Source organism: Saimiri boliviensis, chromosome 4 (genome assembly GCF_048565385.1).
Source record: "Saimiri boliviensis isolate mSaiBol1 chromosome 4, mSaiBol1.pri, whole genome shotgun sequence".
Taxonomy (NCBI): Eukaryota; Metazoa; Chordata; class Mammalia; order Primates; family Cebidae; genus Saimiri; species Saimiri boliviensis.
Window position 1 is genome coordinate 99,153,872 of NC_133452.1, and position 22,256 is coordinate 99,176,127.

Consider the following 22,256-nt stretch of genomic DNA (forward strand, 5'->3'; position numbering starts at 1 on the left):
ATTTGAAATTACCATGAGGCCTGCAGATAACCTCTTATGCCCCATTATTTTAAGCTGATGACAATTTAACACTGATTGCAAAAACAATCCAACTAACAAACAAGCAAAGAGGAAACTAACTTCATCTCCCTGGTTTTTAACTTGTTGTTTTTGTTTGTATCTATTGTACTGTCTATGTCTTGAGAAGTTGTGGTAGTTATTATTTTTGATAGGTTCATCTTTTAGTCTTTCTATTCAAAATATAAGTAGTTCATACACCACAATCACAGGGTTGTAATATTCTGTGTTTGTCTCTGTAATTATTACTTCCAGTGAGTTTTGTATCCTCAGATGATTTCTTATTGCTTGTTAGCATCCTTTTCTTTCAGATTGAAGAACTTCATTTAGCATTTCTTGTAGGACACATCTGGTGTTAATGAAATCCCTCAGCCTTTTTTGTTTGGGAAAGTGTTACTCCTTCATGTTTAAATCATATTTTCACTGGATATACTATTCTAGGATAAAATTTTTTTTCCTTCAGCACTTTAAATATGTCATGCCTCTCTCTCCTGGTCTATAAGGTTTCCACTAAGAAATCTGCTGCCAGACATACTGAAGCGCCTTTGAATGTTATTTGTTTCTTTTCCCTTACAGCTTTTAGAATCCTTTCTCTATCCTTAACCTTTGGGAGTTTAATTATAAAATGCCTTGAGATAGTCTTCTTTGGATTAAACCTGCTTGGTATTCTATAATCCTCTTGTACTTCGATATTGATATCTTTCTCTAGGCTTGGAAAATTCTCTGTTCTTATCCCTATGAGTAAACTTTCTACCCCGAAGTCTCTCTCTACTTCCCCTTTAAGGCCAATAATTCTTAGATTTGTCCTTTCAAGGCTATTTTCTAGATCTTGTAGGTGTGCTTCATTTTTTCAAATTCTTTTTTCTTGTGTCTCCTCTGACTATGCATTTTCAAATAGCCTGTCTTCAGGCTCACTAATTCTTTCTCATATTGGATCGATTCTGCTGTTGAGATTCTGATGCATTCTTAAGTATGTCAGCTGAATTTTTCAGCTCCAGGATTTCTGCTTGTTTTTTTTTTTTTTTTTTAAGTGACAGTTTCTCACTCCATTGCCCAGGCTGGAGTTCAGTGGCATAATCATAGCTTACTGCAGTCTCAGAGTCCTGGGCTCAAGTAATCCTCTCACTTTGACCTTCCGAGTGGCTAGGACTACAGGCATGTACTAGCATAACTGACTAAAATTTTTATTTTTATTTTTATTTTTATTTTTTTAGACAGAGTCTTGTTGTGTTGCCAGGTGCCAGGCTGGAGTGCAGTGGCGGGATCTCGGCTCACTGCAACCTCCACCTTCTGGGTTCAAGCAATTCTCCTGCCTCAGCCTCCCCAGTAGCTGGGACTACAGGCACATATCACCACACCCAGCTAATTTTTGTATTTTTAGTAGAGACAGGGTTTCACCATGTTGGCCAGGATGGTCTTGATCTCTTGACCTCGTGATCCACCCACCTCAGCCTCCCAAAGTGCTGGGATTACAGGCGTGAGCCACCGCACCTGGCCATATTTTAATTTTTTTGTAAAGACAGGGTCTCACTATGTTGTTCAGGGTGGTCTTAAACTTTTGACCTCCCATCTTACTTTGCTTTGGGAGCAGAGTGTTGGGATTATAGGCAAGAGCCACTGTGCCTAGCCTCTGCTTGAGTTTTAGAAATTATTTTAATCTTTTTGTTAAAAGATTAGGATAGGATTCTGAATTTTTTCTCTGTGTTATCTTGAATTTCATTGAGCTCCCTCAGAACATCTATTTTGAATTCTCTGTCACTGGATTGGTCACTGGGGTCTTATTTAGCTCATTTGGGAGGTCATGTTTTCCTGGATAGTCTTGGTGCTTGCGGAGGTTTGTTTACGTTTGGGCATTAAAGAATTAGGTATTTATTGTAGTCTTCACAGTCTGGACTTGTGTGTACCCATTTTTCTTGTGAAGGCTTCTCAAGTATTTAGAAGGAATTGAGTGTTGTGATCTAAATTTTTGGTCACTGCAGCTATAAATGCATCAGGGGACACCTCAAGCCCAGTAATGCTTTGACTCAGAGGTATTGCCTTGGTGGTCTTGGGTAAGATCCAGAATTCTCTGTATTACCAGGCAGAACCTCTTAGTTTCTTCTCTTACTTTCCTCCAAACAACAGAATCTCTCCATGCTAAGCTGCCTGGGACTGGGGGAAGGGTGACACCTTGGCCGCCACCACTGGGACTGTGCTGGGTTAGACGTGAGGCCAGCACTACCTTGGGTCTCGCCCAAGGCCCATGGTGACCACTGCCTGGCTGCTGCTGATACTCACTCAAGGTCTTCAGTCAGCAGTTGGCAAATCTAGTCAGGCATGTATGTTTCCCTTCAGGGTGGTGAGCTCCCCCTAGGTCAGGGCGGATCCAAGAATGCCATCCAGGAGCAAAGGACTGGAGTCGAGAACCTTAGGAATCTATGTAGTGCTCTGTTCTACTGTGGCTGAGCTAGGCCACAAACCAAAATCTTTCCCACTCTTCCCCTTCCCTTCCTTATACAGAAGGAATTTCTCTCCATGACCACCACTGCCCCAGGCACACACAAGTACTGCCTGGCTACTGCCAATGTTTACTCAAGGCCCAAGGGCTCTTCAGTCAGCTTGTGGTGAATGCTCTCAGGCCTGGGTCTTTCCTTGCAGGGCAGTGGGCCCCGCTCTGGCCCAGGGCAGGTCCAGAGATGTCATCCAGGAGCTAAGGCCTGGAATTGGGGACCCCAGGAGCCCGCTTAGTACACTACCCCACTGTGGCTGAGCTGGTACCCAGCTGCAAGACAAAATCTCCTTTTTTCTTCTCTCTTCTTTCTTCAAGCAGGAGGAGTCTCTCCTTATGGTTACCACAGGTAGGAGTGCACTGGGTCATAACTGAAACCAGCACGGCCCTAGGTCTCAACCAAGGTCCACGGCAAATGCTGTCTAGGTGCTGCTGATGTTTATTCAAGGCCCAAGGACTCTTTAGCCAGCAGGTGATGAATCCTGCCAGGACTGAGTTCTTCCCTTCAAGGCAGTGGGTTCCATTCTGACCCAGGGTCTATTTTATCTAGAAATGTTATCCAGGAGCTAGGGCCTAGAATGGGGACCTCAGGAATCTGCCTGGTGCCCTGTTCTACCATGGTTGAGCTGGTATCCAAATTGCAAGACAAAGTCCTCTGTATTTGCCCCTCTCGTCTCCTCAAGTACAAGGAAGCAGTCTCCCAGAGCTGCAAGCTGTGCTGCATGGGGTTGGGGGAGGGGTGATGGAGGCACTCCTTTGGCCAGGCGTCCCCAAACTATGGCCCACGGGCTGCATGCGGCCCTCTGAGGCCATTTATCCGGCCCCCCGCCGCGCTTCAGGAAGGGGCACCTCTTTCATTGGTGGTCAGTGAGAGGAGCACAGTATGTGGCGGCCCTCCAACGGTCTGAGGGACAGTGAACTGGCCCCCTGTGTAAAAAGTTTGGGGACGCCTGCTTTGGCCATCCCAGCTTAGCACCAATACTTGCTCAGGAACTAACAATCTTTGTGGCTTTTCAAATTTCTTAAGGATCCTAGAGCACTTTAGTTTGCAGCGGTGGGACTAGCCAGAACTCAGGTAATAATAAAACCTCCAGGATGGATGATTCCTCTCTGACTAGGGCTGATGTAAATAATTGGTGCTGGCAGAATTCTGCCCTGTGTTGGCTTGCTGCTGTGACAGGCCAGCACTGAGTTCCAATGCAAAGTCGCATAATTACTATGATGTATCTCCTCCAAGCACACAGATTCTGTCTCTGTGCCACGCGACTGCTGCCGAGAGGCTGGGGGTGGGGTGGTAGGGTGGTGTCGGCAATTCAAGACGGTCTTTTCTGTCTTCTTTGGTGCATCTTTCCTTAATGTGATGTTAAAACTGGGTACTGTGATCACTCATCTGATTTTGGGTTTTTAGGAAGATGATTCCCTATGTGGATAGTTGTTTTTTTGTGAAAACGTCTTGCTTCGTTGCCCAGCAAGCTGGAGTGCAGTTGTACGATCATGGCTCACTGCAGCAAACTCTCAGGATTAGGGCATCCTCCTGCCTAGCCTCCTGACTGAGGCTAGGACTCCTGACTGGGACTACAGGCATGTGCCACCATACTCAGCTAATTTTTGTATTTTTTTGTGGTGGGGGTGCGGTTTTCCCTCTTGCCTAGGCCCACCTCAGCCTTCCAAAATCCTGGGATTACAGGCATGAGCCACCATGCTCAGCCCGGATAGTTGTTCAATTTGATGTTCTTGCTCGGGGGATAATGACTGAAAGGTTGTGTTTGGCAACCTTGCTCTACCTCCTCCTCTAAAAATTCTTTTTTTTTTTGAGCCAGAGTCTCACTCTGTCACCCAGGCTGGAGTGCAATGGTGTGATCTCAGCTCACTGCAACCTCTGCCTCTCGGGTGCAAGCAATTCTCCTGCCTCAGCCTCTCAAGTAGATGCGATTACAGGTGCAAGCCACCATGTCAGCTAATTTTTGTATTTTTAGTAGAGACGGGGTTTCACCATGTTGACCAGCCTGGGTCTTGAACTCCTGACCTCAAGGGGTCCACCTGCCTCAGCCTCCCAAAGCGCTGGGATTACAGGCATGAGCCACAGTGTTATTTTCTTACCTCAAGCAAAAGTTAAAAGTTATATTCACTAAAAAAAAATTTAAGAAATTTTAATTTTCATTTGCTGAAAAAATTTTGAATATTTAAAATTTTGATTATATTGCTATTGTGTATTTATAAAAATTGATAATTTGCATATTTGAGATATATACAAAAGTAAAACTAAAAGCAAATATAGTTGCGAAGTTAAATATTAATATCTTCTAAAAATGTTAATTTAACTTCTTTTTTTTTCCTGGTAACTTTCATTTAATAATTTAACTTTTAACTTAAAAAATTATTTAGTGTTTCTTAACCCAGAAATGAATATAAAGAGCAAACTTTATACATATTCTTTTTATGTTAAAGCACCTCTATATATATGGTACATGAACAGATACATATTTGCGGTATTAAAATTTTGTGGAGAGAGGGCGATCAAGAAAAACACATTTTAAAAGGCTACTTGGCATGATTATGAAGAGTTGAGAAACAGAGCACTGTGTAGGGGTCTCTTGGTAGGAGAATTTGGGATGGCAAAATGTCAGTTGGATGGAAATGACCCTACTGGTTGAAGGCATGCCAGCTTATACCTAGAGGATTCCATGGTATTTTCCTTCACTCATTTCTGTGGTGTTTTCTCTTATATCTTTTAGCATCTACTACTTACGAGGCTCTATGCTAGATATACTAGTAGGAGACAGGCTGGGAGTTGAATAGGGTGACCCAGACAATACACATATGTAGAAGAAATAGTTTCTACTTTTATAGTTCTTTAGTCTAATTGGAGAGAGATGATAGAAACATGGAAAGTTTATTCATTTAGTAAGAATTAAATGTAAATTCAAGGTAGACATGATGTAATATTTGCCTTATTGCTAAAAATTTCTGTTTATCTTTAATATTCTATGTGTTTATTTTATAATGTCCCTGTTTGTATAGTGTTTTTAGCATTCCATGGTACTTTGTATGTATAGTTTATAATCATTGTCTAATACCACAGCTTTAGCTCTGAGGCTAGGATATGAAAATAAATAATATAGGTTATTGTTTTGGAGGGATCTGGCTTCTGCTTCTTTGTGTGTTGTGTTGAGGGAAAGTAATACTAGGATTGGAGAAATAGTCAAGGCTGTAGAGTGTGTCTGGGAAACCTAGGATTGTAATTCATGAATCTTGAGTTTGGCAGTTTCTTTTGCCTTTCTGGAAATCTAGCAACCATTTACAGATACAATGGAATATACTTTACTTTGGATCTTTTAGAGCATGTCTGTTGTCTATTTGACTCAAGAGAGGGCCTCAGCCTTGCAAATCACCTGACTTCGTGGCCTTTTGGCTGCACTGTGTTATCAGCTGGCCTTTGAAGCTGACCCTTCAGAGGACTTCTGCATGCTTTAGGTGGTGTTTTGGCTTCTTTGTTCCTTCCACTGCCATTAACCTGTATTTTTCTTTTACAGGTGTCTCTGCAAATAGACTCATGGGTGGTGCCATGCAGCTTACCTTCCGCAAGATGGGATTTGACTATTACCCTTTCCACTGGGCAGGTTAGGAAAATTCTGAATGGGGCCAATTCTAGCATAGCCCAAAATATTGAGGGCAGATTCCTGGATTCATCCCTGACTACTTAACGGGAGGTTGCCAGAGATTGCAGTGTGTGCTCAGAGGGTTGTTGGAAGTATTTCTCTTCAAGAGGACATCTGGAAACTTGCAGCTTCCACTATTGATGATTCTTTATCAGTGATGAGAGGAAGTGGGTAGGGAAGGCAGTACCTGAGATATTACTTTTGATTCTACTCTCAGCCCCTCACTTCCACTAGTGTTAGAGCCTCTCCAGTAGTCTGTAGTCAAAGATGGCAGCAGTCAGCAGCTTGCCTTTAGAGAGCCTTTGGGAAAAATTCACACATAAAATCCAGAAGAATGTGCAACCTATCATTGGATAATTTTTCCTTATCCTAGAGACTTCTGGATTGTGGGTGAGGAATCAGATTCTGAACTATGACTATACTGACAGAAAGGAAAAATTGGAACATTTGTCATGGTCTTGGACTAAAATATTTTCACTGCTTTATTGCATAGGTGATAGTTGCAAACACTGGGTACGCCACTGTGAGGCCATGGAGACCCGAGGCCAGTGGGCCCAGAAGCTAGTGATAGAATTTCAGAGCAAAATGGAGAAGTGGCATGAAGAAATGGGTCTGAAACCACCCTGGCATCTGGGAGTAGACTCTTCCTTTCGAAGGAAAGCAGGTGGGTTATGAAGAACTTGAAGCCTCCAGTTGCTTAGCTCTTGCCATTTATCTTTGAATAATAATGGCGATAAAGCAAGAACTAGCTAATTACCCCAACTGTATCTAATGGAGAGACATCAGTGACATTTTTCTTTATAGATACTTCTTTAACCCCAGGGATAGCTGCAATGTTGAAGAGAAGTTGTCATTATCTCTATTCAGTAGACTGTTGCCTTGGTCTTAAGAATATCATTTCTGAATTCATCCAGGAGCTAGACAGTGTTAAGCTCTCTTTCCTACATAGAGCTTAATTATCTTAGGATTTTTACTTTCCTTATTCTATTAATAATGAGAGTTGAATGTATTTTATTCTTTTTCTCACCTTATTTTTATTTAGATTCTCTTTCCAGTCCTCGAAAGAACCCTCTTGAGAGAAGCCCCTCTCAGGGCAGACAGGCTGCCTTTCGGCCTCCAGCATGGAACCGCTTACGTTCTAGCTGCATGGTGGTACGGGTGGATGACCTCGACATCCACCAGGTGAGGACATGGGGAAAGATGGTTGGAAAGAGGTGGAGCAATTTACTTGGAAGGCAACTGGAACAGTGTGAACAAAGTTTTGGAATTTTGGGACTGTTTGCCTCACTTCTAGGAAGATTAATAGTTTGGCTGGTGAGATCAGGACTTGGGATTTCCCCCAGTTTTCCTGTGAATGCTCTGCTTTGAACCTCCTGCTGAAAAAACTAACTCGCAAATAGTACGAGGCAGATGTGAGAATGCCTGAAATATGTGTGAAAGACACTGTGTTCCTTGTGATAGACTTTGGAGGGATGGTAGAGGTTTTATGCTTCCTGAGTGGAAATGGAGGTCTGTTCTAGGTGTGATTGTTGGTACTAACAGTAAGTTGTGATTGCTTAGGTTTCCACAGCTGGTCAGCCAAGTAAGAAGCCATCTACCCTCCTTTCCTGCAGTCGGAAACATCACAACCTGCCCACACAGGTTTCTGCCATTCATATTGAATTCACAGAGTATTACTTCCCAGATAATCAGGAGCTTCCAGGTAAGCATCTAGGCTGGCTATTTCTTCTGTCTAGCTCGTGCTTTTCCCATTTGTCAGCCTTGGGGCCACTACTTATATTTTTATTTGTTGTTAGGAGTTTTTCAGTGTTTGAGTTAATTTAGCGCATTTTTGTTAAACACTCTGCCCTGTATAAATGTGTACCTTTGCTCTGTTGATAATAGAGTTAATATTAGGTGGTAAGAGTCTAGCTATTGCTTTTTACAGGATGTTTCTTTTCTTCCCTCTGCTTTCCAGTTCCTTGTCCTAATCTCTACATTCAGTTAAATGGTCTGACATTTACTATGGATCCTGTCAGTTTGCTCTGGGGAAACCTCTTTTGCCTGGATTTATATCGCAGCTTGGAGCAGTTCAAAGCTATCTATAAGCTGGAAGATTCAAGCCAGAGAGATGAACATCTGGACATCCGACTAGATGCCTTCTGGTTGAAGGTGAGGGGAGAGTGTGACTTTTGTCCGCTGTTGGTAGCCACAGCTGCATTCATTTTTCCAATGGATATAATCTGTGGTTCTGCTCTGCCTATTTTGTGGAAGTAAGAAAATAGTTTCACAGCCCAAATGATGTTTTACATGTGTTTAATGGTGGGATGCTGAGATACTCAGATGACCATTCTGAATTGTGTCTCATTTTCTTTGTTGAAGGTGAGCTTTCCACTGGAAAAGAGAGAGCGGGCAGAATTGCATCGTCCCCAGGCCCTTGTCTTCTCTGCGTCGGGCATGACTGCCACCAATACACGTCATGCCCCACATTGTAGTTGTTCAGACCTCCAGAACCTCTTCCGGGGCTTTGCTGCTGCTGAGTTCTTTCATTCCAATTATGATCACTTTCCTAAGGTTCCAGGTGGCTTTAGCCTTCTGCACATGCTTTTTTTACATCATGCCTTTCAGATGGATTCCTGCCTGCCTCAGCCTAATACCCTCCCTCCCCAGAGATCTAAGGCTTCCCAGGATCTCTGGTCTGTCCACTTTACCCAGATCTCCTTGGACTTTGAGGGAACTGAAAACTTTAAAGGCCATACCTTGAATTTTGTAGCCCCCTTCCCCTTGTCCATTTGGGCCTGCCTACCCCTCCGCTGGCAGCAAGCCCAGGCACGGAAGCTCCTTTTGGCCTCAGAGGGGAGGCTGAAACCATCAGCCAGCTTTGGAAGTCCTGTCCAGTCTGAGCCTCTTGCCCCTGACTCTATGCCCCATCAGAGGTCAAAGACTGAGCATGACTTGAAAAGCTTATCAGGCCTTACAGAAGTCATGGAAATTCTGAGAGAAGGCAATAGTGGTATGGACAGCAAAGGGCCTCTGACAGAGCTGGAGGATGTAGCAGATGTTCATATACTTGTACATTCCCCAGCCCCTGTCCTTGTGAGGCTTGACCACTACCAGTACTTGGCTCTGCTTCGCCTGAAGGAGGTGTTGCAGAGGCTTCAAGAGCAGCTGACTAAGGATACAGAGTCAATGACTGGGTCTCCCTTGCAGGACCAGACAGCTTGCATTGGAGTTCTCTTTCCCAGTGCTGAGGTGGCTCTGCTTATGCATCCTTCCCCCAGTGCTGTCGATGCTGACTCTGCAGGCTCAGATAGCACTAGTCTCGTAGATTCAGAGCTGTCTCATTCAGAGGATCGGGAACTGAAGTCTGATGCCTCATCAGACCAGGGCCCAGCAAGCCCTGAGAAGGTTCTGGAGGAAAGTAGCACTGAAAATCTGGATGCATCCCAGGAGAGGCCACATAGCAATGGAGAACTGCAGGACTCAGGTCCATTTGCCCAGCAGCTAGCAGGGAAGGGCCATGAGGCAGTTGAGTCCCTACAGGCCAAGAAACTGAGCAGAACCCAAGCCTCCAGCTCACCAGCTGCGTTGAAGCCCCCAGCTGGCAGGGAGACTGCTATCAATGGACAGGGCGAGCTCATCCCCTTGAAGAACATTGAGGGAGAATTGTCAAGTGCTATTCATATGACCAAGGATGCCACCAAGGAGGCTCTACATGCCACCATGGACCTCACCAAGGAAGCTGTGTCCCTGACTAAGGATGCCTTCAGTTTGGGCAGAGATCGAATGACCTCCACCATGCACAAGATGTTGTCCCTGCCCCCAACCAAGTGAGTGGTTCTATACCTCCTTCACTCATCCCATCTCCTTCTAGTTCTGATCACTGGGTTTAAGTCCTCTCACTGTGTGCATTTCTAGATTGGGAAGCACCATATAGTCCAAGAGAATGCACAGAATAGCCTATTTAGTGGGAATTTTTCAAGTCAATATTTGTTGTTTCTTAGAATCAGATGATCTCTTTTTTCACTGATTCACTTTTTTTTCCCCTTCAAGACAGGTCTTACTGTGTTAGCCAGGCTGGTCTTGACCTACTGGCCTTCGCAGTCCTCCTGCCTCAGCTTTCTGAGTAGCTGGGATTATAGACACGTGCCACCGTACCCAGCTTGCTTCACTATTATTGATATAAATATGCTATATCAGGATAATAATACTTGGCATAGGTATAACGTTCTTTTCAGTGGGCTTTCATGTAATTTTTTTGTTTTATTTGATCCCCACAGCAGCCTGGTAGGGTGGCCTCAGACATTTGTGTCCCCAGTTTATAGCTGAGAAAACTGAGGAACCTGAGGCTTTAGAGTGGATCAGCTCATAGATATACCATATCTTGTAAATAGAAAAGCTGTGGCTTTGGACTTGTTCTTTCTGGAACCTTACCAGTGTCTGCCAGAATAATAGAGAAGGAAGAATTTCATCCATTCAACAAATATCTTTTGAGCCCTTTCTGTGTGCTGGGCTCTGTATTAAGCACTGCAGGTACAGGAGGGAGTAAAGAGAAACAGAAATGCACAGTGAGAAGAGTGGAAAAGCATGGATTTTCCCATGGGTGCCTTGTGGTTTTAGGAAAGATAATTGAGTCTAAGGGAAGTCTTTCCTGGAACTCTTTGTGGTTTAGAGACCATGGTATGAAGATCAGTGCATTTAGAGCTTTTGTCTAAGTGAATTGTGTTAAGTGGATCTTTAAGCAGTGCCTGTGGATGAGCTAGTACCTGCTAGGATAGACAGCAAGGAAGGAGAGGGAAACCTAAAGGGTTGAATTGTATAATAATACTAGCCAACATTTACTGAGTGCCTTCTGTGCCTGATAAGACACAGTCCTAAGTACTTAGAATATTGGTCCACTGAATTTTTATAATAGCCCTATAAAGGCCAGGCGCGGTGGCTCACACCTGTAATCCCAGCACTTTGGGAGGGTGAGGTGGGCGGATCACGAGGTCAAGAGATCGAGACCATCCTGGCCAACATGGTGAAACCCTGTCTCTACTAAAAAAAAAAAAAAAAATTAGTTGGGCTTGGTGGCGCATGCCTGTAGTCCCAGCTACTTGGAAGGCTGAGGCAGGAGCATTGCTTGAACCCGGAAGGCAGAGGTTGCAATGAGCCGAGCTCACGCCACTGCACTCCAGCCTGGTACTTGGCGACAGAGCAAAACTCTGTCTCAAAAAAAAAAAAAAAAGCCCTCTATTCATGAGTACTAATATCACTCCCTGTCTCGCAGATGAGGAAACTGAGGGTCAGAGATGTAAGAAACTTGCTCAAGATCATACAACTTGTGAGTGGTGGGGCAAAGATTAAAAGCCTGGACACCTAATCATCCAATGCCCTGCCTTTTCTTTTTTTTTTTTTTGAGACAGAGTTTCGCTCTTGTTACCCAGGCTGGAGTGCAATGGCGCGATCTCGGCTCACCGCAACCTCCGCCTCCTGGGCTCAGGCAATTCTCCTGCCTCAGCCTCCTAAGTAGCTGGGATTACAGGCACGCACCACCACGCCCAGCTATTTTTTTTGTATTTTTAGTAGAGATGGGGTTTCACATGTTACCAGGACGGTCTCGATCTCTCGACCTCGTGATCCACCCGCCTCGGCCTCCCAAAGTGCTGGGATTACAGGCTTGAACCACCGCGCCCGGCCTGCCCTGCCTTTTCTAAATGGAGACAAGTAAGGGAGATGGGAAAAGAGCAGAGGTAAAAAAAGAGAAAATAAAGATGTGTGAAATGAGCCCTTTAAAAATATCAACAGTGTCTTTCTAACTGCCCAAGCCAGTGGCCTTTCCTCAGTCCCCCTTCTCCTGGATTCCTCTGTGGTAGTTAACATTGCTGATCGGTTCGTTCTGAGCATTTGTAACCCAGCCCATTTACTGTGACTTCTCTGAAGGAGTCTTTTCTTTTTCCTTGGCTGCTCTCTTCTTCCTTTTATCCTATAGGTATAAATATTCCACAGGGATAGGCTGTCCATATTCTGATCACTTTTGTCATAATTTTGCTTTTTTTTTTTTTTGAGACAGAGTTTCGCTTTGCTCTTGTTACCCAGGCTGGAGTGCAATGGCGCGATCTCGGCTCACCGCAACCTCCGCCTCCTGGGCTCAGGCAATTCTCCTGCCTCAGCTTCCTAAGTAGCTGGGATTACAGGCACGCGCCACCACGCCCAGCTAATTTTTGTATTTTTAGTAGAGACGGGGTTTCACCATGTTGACCAGGATGGTCTCGATCTCTTGACCTCGTGATCCACCCGCCTCGGCCTCCCAAAGTGCTGGGATTACAGGCTTGAGCCACCGCGCCCGGCTATAATTTTGCTTTTTAATTTTTTTTTTTTTTTTGAGACAGGGGTCTCATTCTGTCTCCCAGTGGCACGATCTCTGCTCACTGCAGCCTCAACTTCCCAGGTTCAAATGATTCTCCCACCTCAGCCTCCTGAGTGGCTGGGACCCCAGACATGTGCTACCATGCCTAGCTAATTTTTGTATTTTTGGTAGAGATGGGGTTTTGCCATGTTTCCCAGGCTGGTCTCTAAAATCCTGGGCTCAAGTGATTTACCCGTCTTGGACTCACAAAATGCTGGGATTATAGGTGTGAGCCACTGCACCTGGCCTGCAATTTTGTTTTATTTTTTAACTGGTGATGCCAAAATTTTAATTTTTTAAATTAAAAAATGGGTTTGTGGCTGGGTGCAGTGGCTCATGCCTATAATCCCAGCACTTTAGGAGGCCGAGGCGGGCAGATCACAATGTCAGGAGATTGAGACCATCCTGGCCAACATGGTGAAACCCCGTCTCTACTAAAAATACAAAAATTAGCCAGGTGTGGTGGCATGCACCTGTAGTCCCAGCTAATCAGGAGGCTGAGGCAGATGAATTGCTTGAACCCAGGAGGTGGAGGCTGCAATGAGCCAGAATTGTGCCACTGCACTCTAGCCTGACAACAGAGCATGACTCTGTCTCCAAAAAAAAAAAAAAAAAAAAAAAAAAAATTGGTTTGTGATTATCGTGTTGACAATGTAGGAAATAAAAGAGTAAAGAAGAAAATAGAAAAATCATTTGCAACAATACTACCCACAGATAACCACTATTTACTTTTGGGTCTATTTTCTTCCAATCTTTATATTTCTGCATTTATGTATACACTCATGGGTGGTTATGCATGTAATATATACAAATACTGTTTACAACAATAGGAGTTTATTATTTCTACAATGTTGCATGCTGCTTTATCCACTCAGTGTTATATTGTGATATTTCCCATTCATTAGGCATATGAATACACGATTTTTATTTATTTTTATTTTTGGAGATGTGGTTTCACCATGTTGGACAGGCTGGTCTTGAACTCTTGGGCTGAAGTGATTCTCCCACCTTGGCTTCCCGAAGTGCTGGAGTTACAAGCATAAGCCACTTCCCTTGGCTGAATACATGATTTTTAATTGCTCTATTGTATTCTAGTAAATGGATAGATCATGATTTATTGATCCATTTCTCCATCTGGAGAGTCATTTAGTCTGTTTCCCATTTTTCTCAGAACCAAGGCTGTATGCAATGTCCTTCTTTTTGTGAATATTAATCTTTGTGAATGTTTTACATATCTAAATCTTTCCTTAGGATAAAAACCTAAAAGTGAAGTTATTGGGTCAAATGCTACAAACATTTTTAAAGTTCTTGATGCATTTGCCAAGCTTTCAGGTTTTTATCAGCCTGTGCTTTGTAATGGTTTCTCTCTAGATATCTGTCTCCTTTATTTATTTATTTATTTTTTGGTTGAGACAGGTCTCACAGCTGGAGTGCAGTGGCGTGATCTCCACTCGTTTCATCCTCTGCCTCCCAGACTCAAGCAATCCTCCCACCTCAGCCTTCCATGTAGCTGGGACCTCAGGCGCATGCCACTGCACCGGCCTAATATTTATATGTTTTGTAGAGATGGGGGTCTTGCTATGTTACCTAGGCAGATCTTGAGCTCCTGAGCGCCTGCCTTGGCCTCCCAAAGGGCTAGAATTACAGGTGTGATACAGCATGTCCAGCCTCCTTACTTTTGTTATAATATGTATTGTCAGTCCTGACTTCTCTCCCCTTTCTTGCTCTTCATTTAAAACTATCTCTGGACATAGTAGCACATGGATCTTCCAGGGGTGCCTTGAAACTTACATATATAAAATAGAATTCCAGCTGGGCATGGTGGCTCATGCCTGTAATCCCAGCACTTTGGGAGGCCGAAGTGGGTCGATCACCTGAGTTAAGAAGTTCGAGACCAGCCTGGCCAACATGGCAAAACCCTGTCTCTACTAAAAATATAAAAATTATCCAGGTGTGGTGGCGGGTACCTGTAATCCTAGCTACTGGGGAGGCTGAGGCAGGAGAATCGCTTGAACCCTGGAAGCAGAAGTTGGAGTGAGCCATGATTGTGCCATTGCACTCTAGCCTGGGCGACAAGAGCAAAACAGCATCTCAAAAGAAAACCCAAAGAAACAGAATTCCTTATGCCTCCCCAGATCAGCTCTTGTCTTCATTTCATAGTAACATTCTTCTACTCATTCATGCTCTTCATTTTAGCTCTTTGCCTTGTGCACTTGTTTGTCATGTTTTGACCTTAATTCCTAGATCAGTGGTTCTCAAATTTGAGTGTGCATCAGAATACTCTAGAGGGTTTGTTAAAACATAGTTTGCTGAGCCCTACTCCTAGACTTCATTCATGGATTGAGATGGGGCCTGAAAATTTGCATGTAACACATTCCTCATTGATTCTGATGGATGTTCCTGCCAGAACCACACTTTGAGAACACTGCTCTAGGGGCTCTCACATCAGTTGTCCCTGTCTGTTCCCACACGTAGACTTTTTAGTATATAAAAAGTATAGTTGATTTCTATATTGGGGGTATTTAATTATGGGACATCATTTCTATATTGGGGGTATTTAATTATGAGACGTCCATTACTTGCTAAAAGTCTTTTCTTCTCCAGATCATTTGAAAAAGTCAGACCAAACTTCCTAAAACATGGGTGTAATCTTGTTATTTCCCTACTCCAAAACCTTCACACTTTTTCCTTATATCCCCTGAATTTAGTTTTAACTTACTAATATGGCATAATCAATTATTATGATACATCCAGATAGCACTTTACAGTTTTCAAAGCATTTTAATAATTTTTTCTTCAAGGTTTTCTATAATTTGGCTGCCATTCTTGTGGCAAAGTGAAAAAGCACTTAATGGGAAGTTAGGAGACTTGAGTCTTTTATTTTTGAGACAGAGTCTCACCATGTCACCCAGACTAGAGTGCAGTGGTGCAATCTCAGCTCACTGCAGCTCAACCTCCCAGGCTAAGGTGATCTTCTCACCTCAGCCTCCAGTAGCTGGAACTACAGGCATTCACCACCATGCCTGGCTTATCTTTGTATTTTTTGTAGAGACAGGGTTTTGCCATGTCGCCCAGGCTGGTCTCGAACTCCTGGAGTCAAGCCTGTCTCGGCCTTCCAAAGTGCTGGGATTATAGGCATGAGTTACCATGCCCGGCCTGAGTTCTTCTTAATTCTCCCTTTAACTGTGACCTTGGGATAGTTTCTTCATCTGTAAAATGGGAGAGAAGTATTAAAAGGTCCTTAAAGGTTTCTTTTCACTGTATTAATGCCTTTTTAACTTTATCTTCCATTGCTCTCCCTGACAAACCTATGCTTCAGCTAGGCAGAGCTATTGCACTTACCAGTCTCTTTTTGTTTCTGGTTCTATGCCTTTGTTTATGCCATTTCTTGCCTATAGAATACCTTCCTCTCTCTTTCACAGTCCTTCAGGGACCACCTCAGATGTTATCTCCTACCACAAAGCCTTGACCCTCTTCTCCTTCTCCTTTTTCCTCTTTGATATTGTCTAGCCTTTGGTTTGTGCCTCTATCCCTTTATTATGGCATATGTGACTTACTCCCATTAAATGTTTTTTTTTTTTTTTTGAGACGGAATTTCGCTCTTGTTACCCAGGCTGGAGTGCAATGGCGTGATCTTGGCTCACCACAACCTCCGCCTCCTGGGTTCAAGCAATTCTCCTGCCTCAGCCTCCTGAGTAGCTGGGATTACAGGCAAGCGCCACCATGCCCAGCTAATTTTTTGTATTTTTAGTAGAGATGGGGTTTCACCATGTTGACCAGGATGGTCTCAATCTCTTGACCTCGTGATCCACCCGCCTCGGCCTCCTAAAGTGCTGGGATTACAGGCTTGAGCCACCGTGCCCGGCCCATTAAATGTTATGTATGGATAAACTTTTCTCTCCTAACAGATTATAAATTATTTGAGAACTGGGGATGTCTTACCCATCAGTGTATCCATCCCCCACTCCTGCCTAGTGCATAGTATAATGCCTTGCATCAGAAGCTACTCAATACTTACGGAATGAATGCAGGTGACTTCAGGTGCCATTCATCAGCACCAGAGCAGTATGTAGCTGGTCTCTTCTGTATCTGGGGTGACCTTGAATAACCTTGACATTTAATGTTGTTATGAGAGAGCTGTCTGTGCAGTTAGAGATGTTGAAATAGAAAGACTTAGAAAGGCCAGTGATTGAAAAATGACTTTATCTCTTTATATCCAGTAATATGTAATGTCAAAGGTATATGTTCCCAATAACTGTCTGAGCTGAAAGGAATGGGTATTGTAAGTGGATGGGAACAAACATGTCTCCAAAGCCACATTTGTGGTTTTTGTTTTTTTTTAAACAGGGAGCCCATGGCCAAGACAGATGAGGGGGTGGCAGCCCCAGTGAGTGGAGGTGCTGCGCGACTCCGATTTTTCTCCATGAAGAGGACTGTATCTCAGCAGTCATTTGATGGGGTCTCATTGGATAGCAGTGGCCCTGAAGACCGGATTTCAGTGGACAGTGATGGCAGTGATAGCTTTGTGATGCTCTTGGAGTCTGGTATGTGGGAGTAGAGCCAGGCAGAGATGCAGAAGTCCAGAAAGGTTCTCTCTGCTGCCTGTGTCAGACTGGCAAGGTTAAAGATAAGCCAAGATACGATAATATAGACATTTTCTTAACCAAGACCAAAAAAAGAGAAAGAGAAATTCTAATGGATTCTTGGGTTTGGTGCCATGTTTCCTGGGTTATTGGTTAATAACTGACTTCTTATCACAGAAGAGATTCAAACCAAAAGAGAGAATACAACCTTATAGCTAAGTCAGGATTAGTTTCATGGTTGGTATCAGTGGTGTAAGGTGTGTTTGTAGTCTTTTGTTTTTGTTTTTGTTTTTTGCCTATGTTGTCATTGGAAAATAGGAGCTTTTTAATCTGTCAATAAAATGAGAAACTTTTAGGAATTAATCACCTCTGTAATTTACACTGGTTCTTTCAGTTTATTGAAATAGAAACTTATGGTCCCTTAAGAGTATCTAGGCTGGGCACAGTGACTCACACCTGTAATCCCAACACTTTGGGAGGCCAAGGCAGGTGGAACACTTGAGGTCGGGAGTTAGCAACCAGCCTGGCCAACATGGCGAAACCCCATCTCAACTAAAAATACACAAGTTAGCTGGGCATGGCAGCAGGTGCTTGTAATCCCACCTATTTGGGAGGCTGAGGCAGGAGAATTGCTTGAACCTGGGAGACAGAGGGTACAGTGATTGGAGATCATGCCTCTACACTCCAGCCTGGGTGACAGAGCGTGACTCCGTCTCAAAAAAAAAAAAAAAAAAAGGAAAGAATATATTGTTTATTTATTTTTGATACTGACAAATTATAATTTTATCTATTTATGTGATATTAATACAAAGTGATGCTATGGTATATATATAAACACACACAATGTGGGATTTTTGAACCAAACTCACGTATATGTCACCTTAAATACTTATCTCATTTAGCATAGTGTCCATCCTCCAGATTCATTTATGTTATCACAAATGACAGATTTCCCTCTCATAAGGCTAAATAGTATTCCATTGTATATTTGTACCACATTTTCTTTATCCGTTCATTTGCTGATAAATACATAAGGTGATCCCATAACTTGGCTATTGTGAACAATGTTGTAGTAAACACAGGAGTGGAGATAGTTCTTTGATATACTTTTTTTCATATCCCTTGGATATATACCCCGAAATGGATATGGTAAGCTATTTTTAGCTTTGAGGACCCTTCATACTATTTTTCATAATACCCATATTAATTTACATTTCCACCAACAGTGTTGTAGGGTTTCCTTTTCCCTACGTCCTTGCCAACACTTTGTTATCTTTAATCTTTTTGAGAATAGCCATTCTGACAGGAGTGGGGTAATATCTCATTGTGGTTTTAATTTAAGAGAATGCACTGTTTCTTAAGCTGGGTGGTATGTACCATGTTTGTTATTGTTTTGAATTTATTAGGGAAGATTTCATGTCTAGGTATGAAAGTAGACAGAATCAAATAATGAACTCTCATATACCCATTACCTAGCTTTGAAATTAAGAACTCATGGCAGGCCCGGTGCAGTGGCTCATGCCTGTAATCCCAGCATTTTGGGAGGCTGACGTGGGCAGATCACTTGAGGTCAGGAGTTTGATACCAGCCTGGCCAACATGGTGAAACCCTGTCCCTATTCAAAATACAAAATTAGCCAGGTGTAGGTGCACGTGCCTATAATCCCAGCTATTTGGAAGGCTGAGGTGGGAGAATTGCTTGAACCCAGGAGGTGGAGGTTGTAGTGAGCAGAGATCGTGCCATTGCACCCCAGCCTGGGCAACAGAGTGAGACTCCACCTCAAAAAAAAGAAAAGACTTCATGGCCATTTTTGTTTCATATACACTACTGCCTACTTTCCTTCATCCCATTTTATTTTGAAGTAAATCTCAAACATATCCTTTTTTTTTTTTTTGAGACGGAGTTTCGCTCTTGTTACCCAGGCTGGAATGCAATGGCACGGTCTCGGCTCACCGCAACCTCCGCCTCCTGGGTTCAGGCAATTCTCCTGCCTCAGCCTCCTGAGTAGCTGGGATTACAGGCACACGCCACCATGCCCAGCTAATTTTTTTGTATTTTTAGTAGAGACGGGGTTTCACCATGTTGACCAGGATGGTCTCGATCTCTTGACCTCGTGATCCACCCGCCTCAGCCTCCCAAAGTGCTGGGATTACAGGCTTGAGCCACTGCGCCCGGCTTCAAACATATCCTTTTATGCATAAATATTTTCAGTTATGCAATTCCAGAAAATACAGACTTAACTTTTTTCAAGTTGTGGTAAAATACGTACGAAGTTTGCTATCCTAACTATTTTTAAATGGATAGTTCAGTGGCATTAAGTACATTCTGATTGTTGTATAGTCATTACTACTATCTATTTCCAGGATGTTTTCATCAGTAACTCTTTATTTCCCCTCCCCTAAGCCACTGGCAACCATGATTCTACTTTCTTTCTATAAATTTGACTTACTTTCGTGTACTTCATATAAGTGGAATCATACAGTGTTTGTCCTTTTATAACTGGCTTATTCCACTTAGTATAATATCCAATAAGATTATAATATCCTAATAAGATTTTTTTATTTTGTAGCATATGTCAGAATTTCCTTCATTTTTTTTTTTTTTTTTAATTTATTTTTTGAGTCAGACTCTTGCTCTGTTGCCCAGGCCGGAGTGCAGTGGCATGATCTTGGCTCACTGCAACCTCTACTTCCCGGGTTCAGTTCTCCTGCCTTAACCTCCCAAGTAGCTGGGATTATAGGCACACGCCACCACGTCCAGCTAATTTTTTGTATTTTTAGTAGAGGTGGGGTTTCACCATGTTAGCCAGGATGATCTCAATCTCCCGACCTTGTGATCCGCCTGCCTTGGCTTCCCAAAGTGATGGGATTACAGGTGTGAGCCACCAGCGCCCAGCCAATATCCTTCCTTTTTAAGGCTGAATAGTATTCCATTATATTTATGTATCACATTGCTTATCATTGCATCCAAGGAAGGGCGCTTGGGTTGCTTCTGTTTACAGACTTTTAAAAATAGGACCAAATGTCATTATTACACTTTAAAAAATTAACAATTCCTTAATTTAATCAGATAGCTAGTTAGTCCTCAAATTTCTAGTTGTCTCATGAATGCCATAAATATTTTGTTTTATTTTTACAGTTGCCATTGTTTGTAGAGATTGGATTTGAACAGAATATTTTGACTTTTGTACTTGTTTGCCCTCTTTCTCATGCAGAGTCTGGTCCAGAATCTGTTCCACCAGGATCTCTTTCAAATGTCTCAGATAATGCTGGTGTTCAAGGGAGCCCTCTTGTGAATAATTATGGCCAGGGGTCACCAGCAGCCAACAGTTCAGTTTCACCCAGTGGGGAAGACCTCGTCTTTCACCCGGTCAGCTGCTCTACTTTCTTCTCTGCAGAGGGTAGGCTCTGGGCTGGGAACTTGGGACTTAAAACTAAGAGAATCTCCTTTGACAGGTCTCAGTTCTGGTCCTGAAGGTGAATGAGGTGTCTTTTGGGATTGAGGTACGTGGTGAGGACCTGACTGTGGCCCTGCAAGCAGAGGAACTGACCCTCCAGCAGCTGGGCACCGTGGGACTCTGGCAGTTCCTGCGTGGACAGTGCCCAGGTAAGGATGGTGGTCATTCCACAACAGATGGTAGGACTGTCTATGTCTAGGACAGCTGTAGATTAACTTGCACTTGTCACTGTGCTCTAAGGGCAGCCACTCTACTAGTGCCAAGTTTTCTCCAGCAGCCATTAGGGAGAGGAAAACCTCCATTGAAGCCTTTTTTGCAAGCGGCCTCCCAGAGCTCTTTCTTGGCTTTGCATTCACTGTGCTCGTCTCCATCTTCATTTCCAGGTACTCCTGAACATGAGGACAGTGTCCACTTCATTTGTGTGTCTCTTAATATAAAACTATCTGATCAGGGAACTTTGTCATTCAGATTCAGTCCTTTGATGTGAGTTATCATTGATAAAAGATGATAGAAAAAATCATATTTATTTTAAAATTATACTTTATTTAAAAATTATTGGCCAGGCATGGTGGCTCATGTCTGTAATCTCAGTACTTTAGGATGCCGAGGCAGAGGGATCATCTGAGGTCAGAAGTTCGAGAACAGCCTGGCCAACATGGTGAAACCCCCATCTCTACTAAAGATATAAAAATTAGCTGGGCATGGTGGTGCGCGCCTGTAATCCCAGCTACTTGGGAGGCTGAGGCAGGAGAATCGCTTGAACCCAGGAGCCTGGGCACGGTGGTTTATGCCTATAATCCCAGTATGTTGGAAAGCTGAGGTGGGAAACCAGCCTGAGCAGCATAGTAAGACCTCATCTCTACAAAAAATACAGACTGGGTGTGGCGGCTCACGGCTGTAATATTAACGCTTTGGGAGGCCAAGGAGGGTGGATCGCTTGAGGTCAGGAATTTGAAACCAGCCTGGCCAACATGGTAAAACCCCATCTCTACTAAAATACAAAAACATTAGCTGGGCGTGGTGGTGTATGCCTGTAGTCCTAGCTGCCTGGGAGGTTGAGGTAGGTGAATTGCTTGAGTCTAGGAGTTTGAGACTACAGTGAGCTATAATTGCGCCATTGCACTCTAGCCTGGGCAAGAGTGAGAACCTGTCTCTTAAAGAAAATTAAAATATTGAGTAGATACTGAAGAATACTTATAAACCATATGTAAGACATAAAATAATAACAATACAGTGAACCCATTTACCCACTACCTAGTTTGTTTTATTGTTTTTAAATATTTTTTTGAGACACAGTCTTGCTGTGCTGCCCAGTTTGGAGTGCAGTGACATGAATTCAGTGCACTGCAATCTCCGCCTCCTGGGTTCAAGCAGTTCTGCCCAACAGTTCCTTGAACCTCCTGGGTTCAAGCAGTTCTGTATTCCCGTGTAGCTGGGAATACAGGCATGCACCACCACACCTGGCTAATTTTTGCATTTTTAGTAGAGTCTGGTTTTCATCATGTTGACCAGGCTGGTCTCAAACTCCGGGCCTCAAGTGATCCACCTGCCTCAGCCTCCCAAAGTGCTGGAATTACAGCCCTAAGCCACCATGCCTGGCCCCACCACCTAGTTTGATAAATAGAACAGTACCATTACCTTT

The 22,256-nt window shown here is 43.4% G+C and overlaps 1 protein-coding gene across 2 annotated transcripts in view; it reads left to right on the forward strand.

The window, feature by feature from the left end:
- BLTP3A (bridge-like lipid transfer protein family member 3A) overlaps nucleotides 1–22,256 on the forward strand; it is a 94,879-nt gene that overhangs the window by 64,186 nt on the left and 8,437 nt on the right. For both annotated transcript variants that reach the window (XM_010334047.3, XM_003923173.4), the window contains exons 9-17: nucleotides 6,079–6,165; nucleotides 6,698–6,868; nucleotides 7,247–7,386; nucleotides 7,765–7,906; nucleotides 8,162–8,355; nucleotides 8,566–10,013; nucleotides 16,922–17,118; nucleotides 20,372–20,526; nucleotides 20,613–20,763. In XM_010334047.3, the coding sequence (XP_010332349.3) occupies nucleotides 6,079–6,165; nucleotides 6,698–6,868; nucleotides 7,247–7,386; nucleotides 7,765–7,906; nucleotides 8,162–8,355; nucleotides 8,566–10,013; nucleotides 16,922–17,118; nucleotides 20,372–20,526; nucleotides 20,613–20,763 (2,685 nt within the window). The remainder of the gene's footprint in view (nucleotides 1–6,078; nucleotides 6,166–6,697; nucleotides 6,869–7,246; nucleotides 7,387–7,764; nucleotides 7,907–8,161; nucleotides 8,356–8,565; nucleotides 10,014–16,921; nucleotides 17,119–20,371; nucleotides 20,527–20,612; nucleotides 20,764–22,256) is intronic.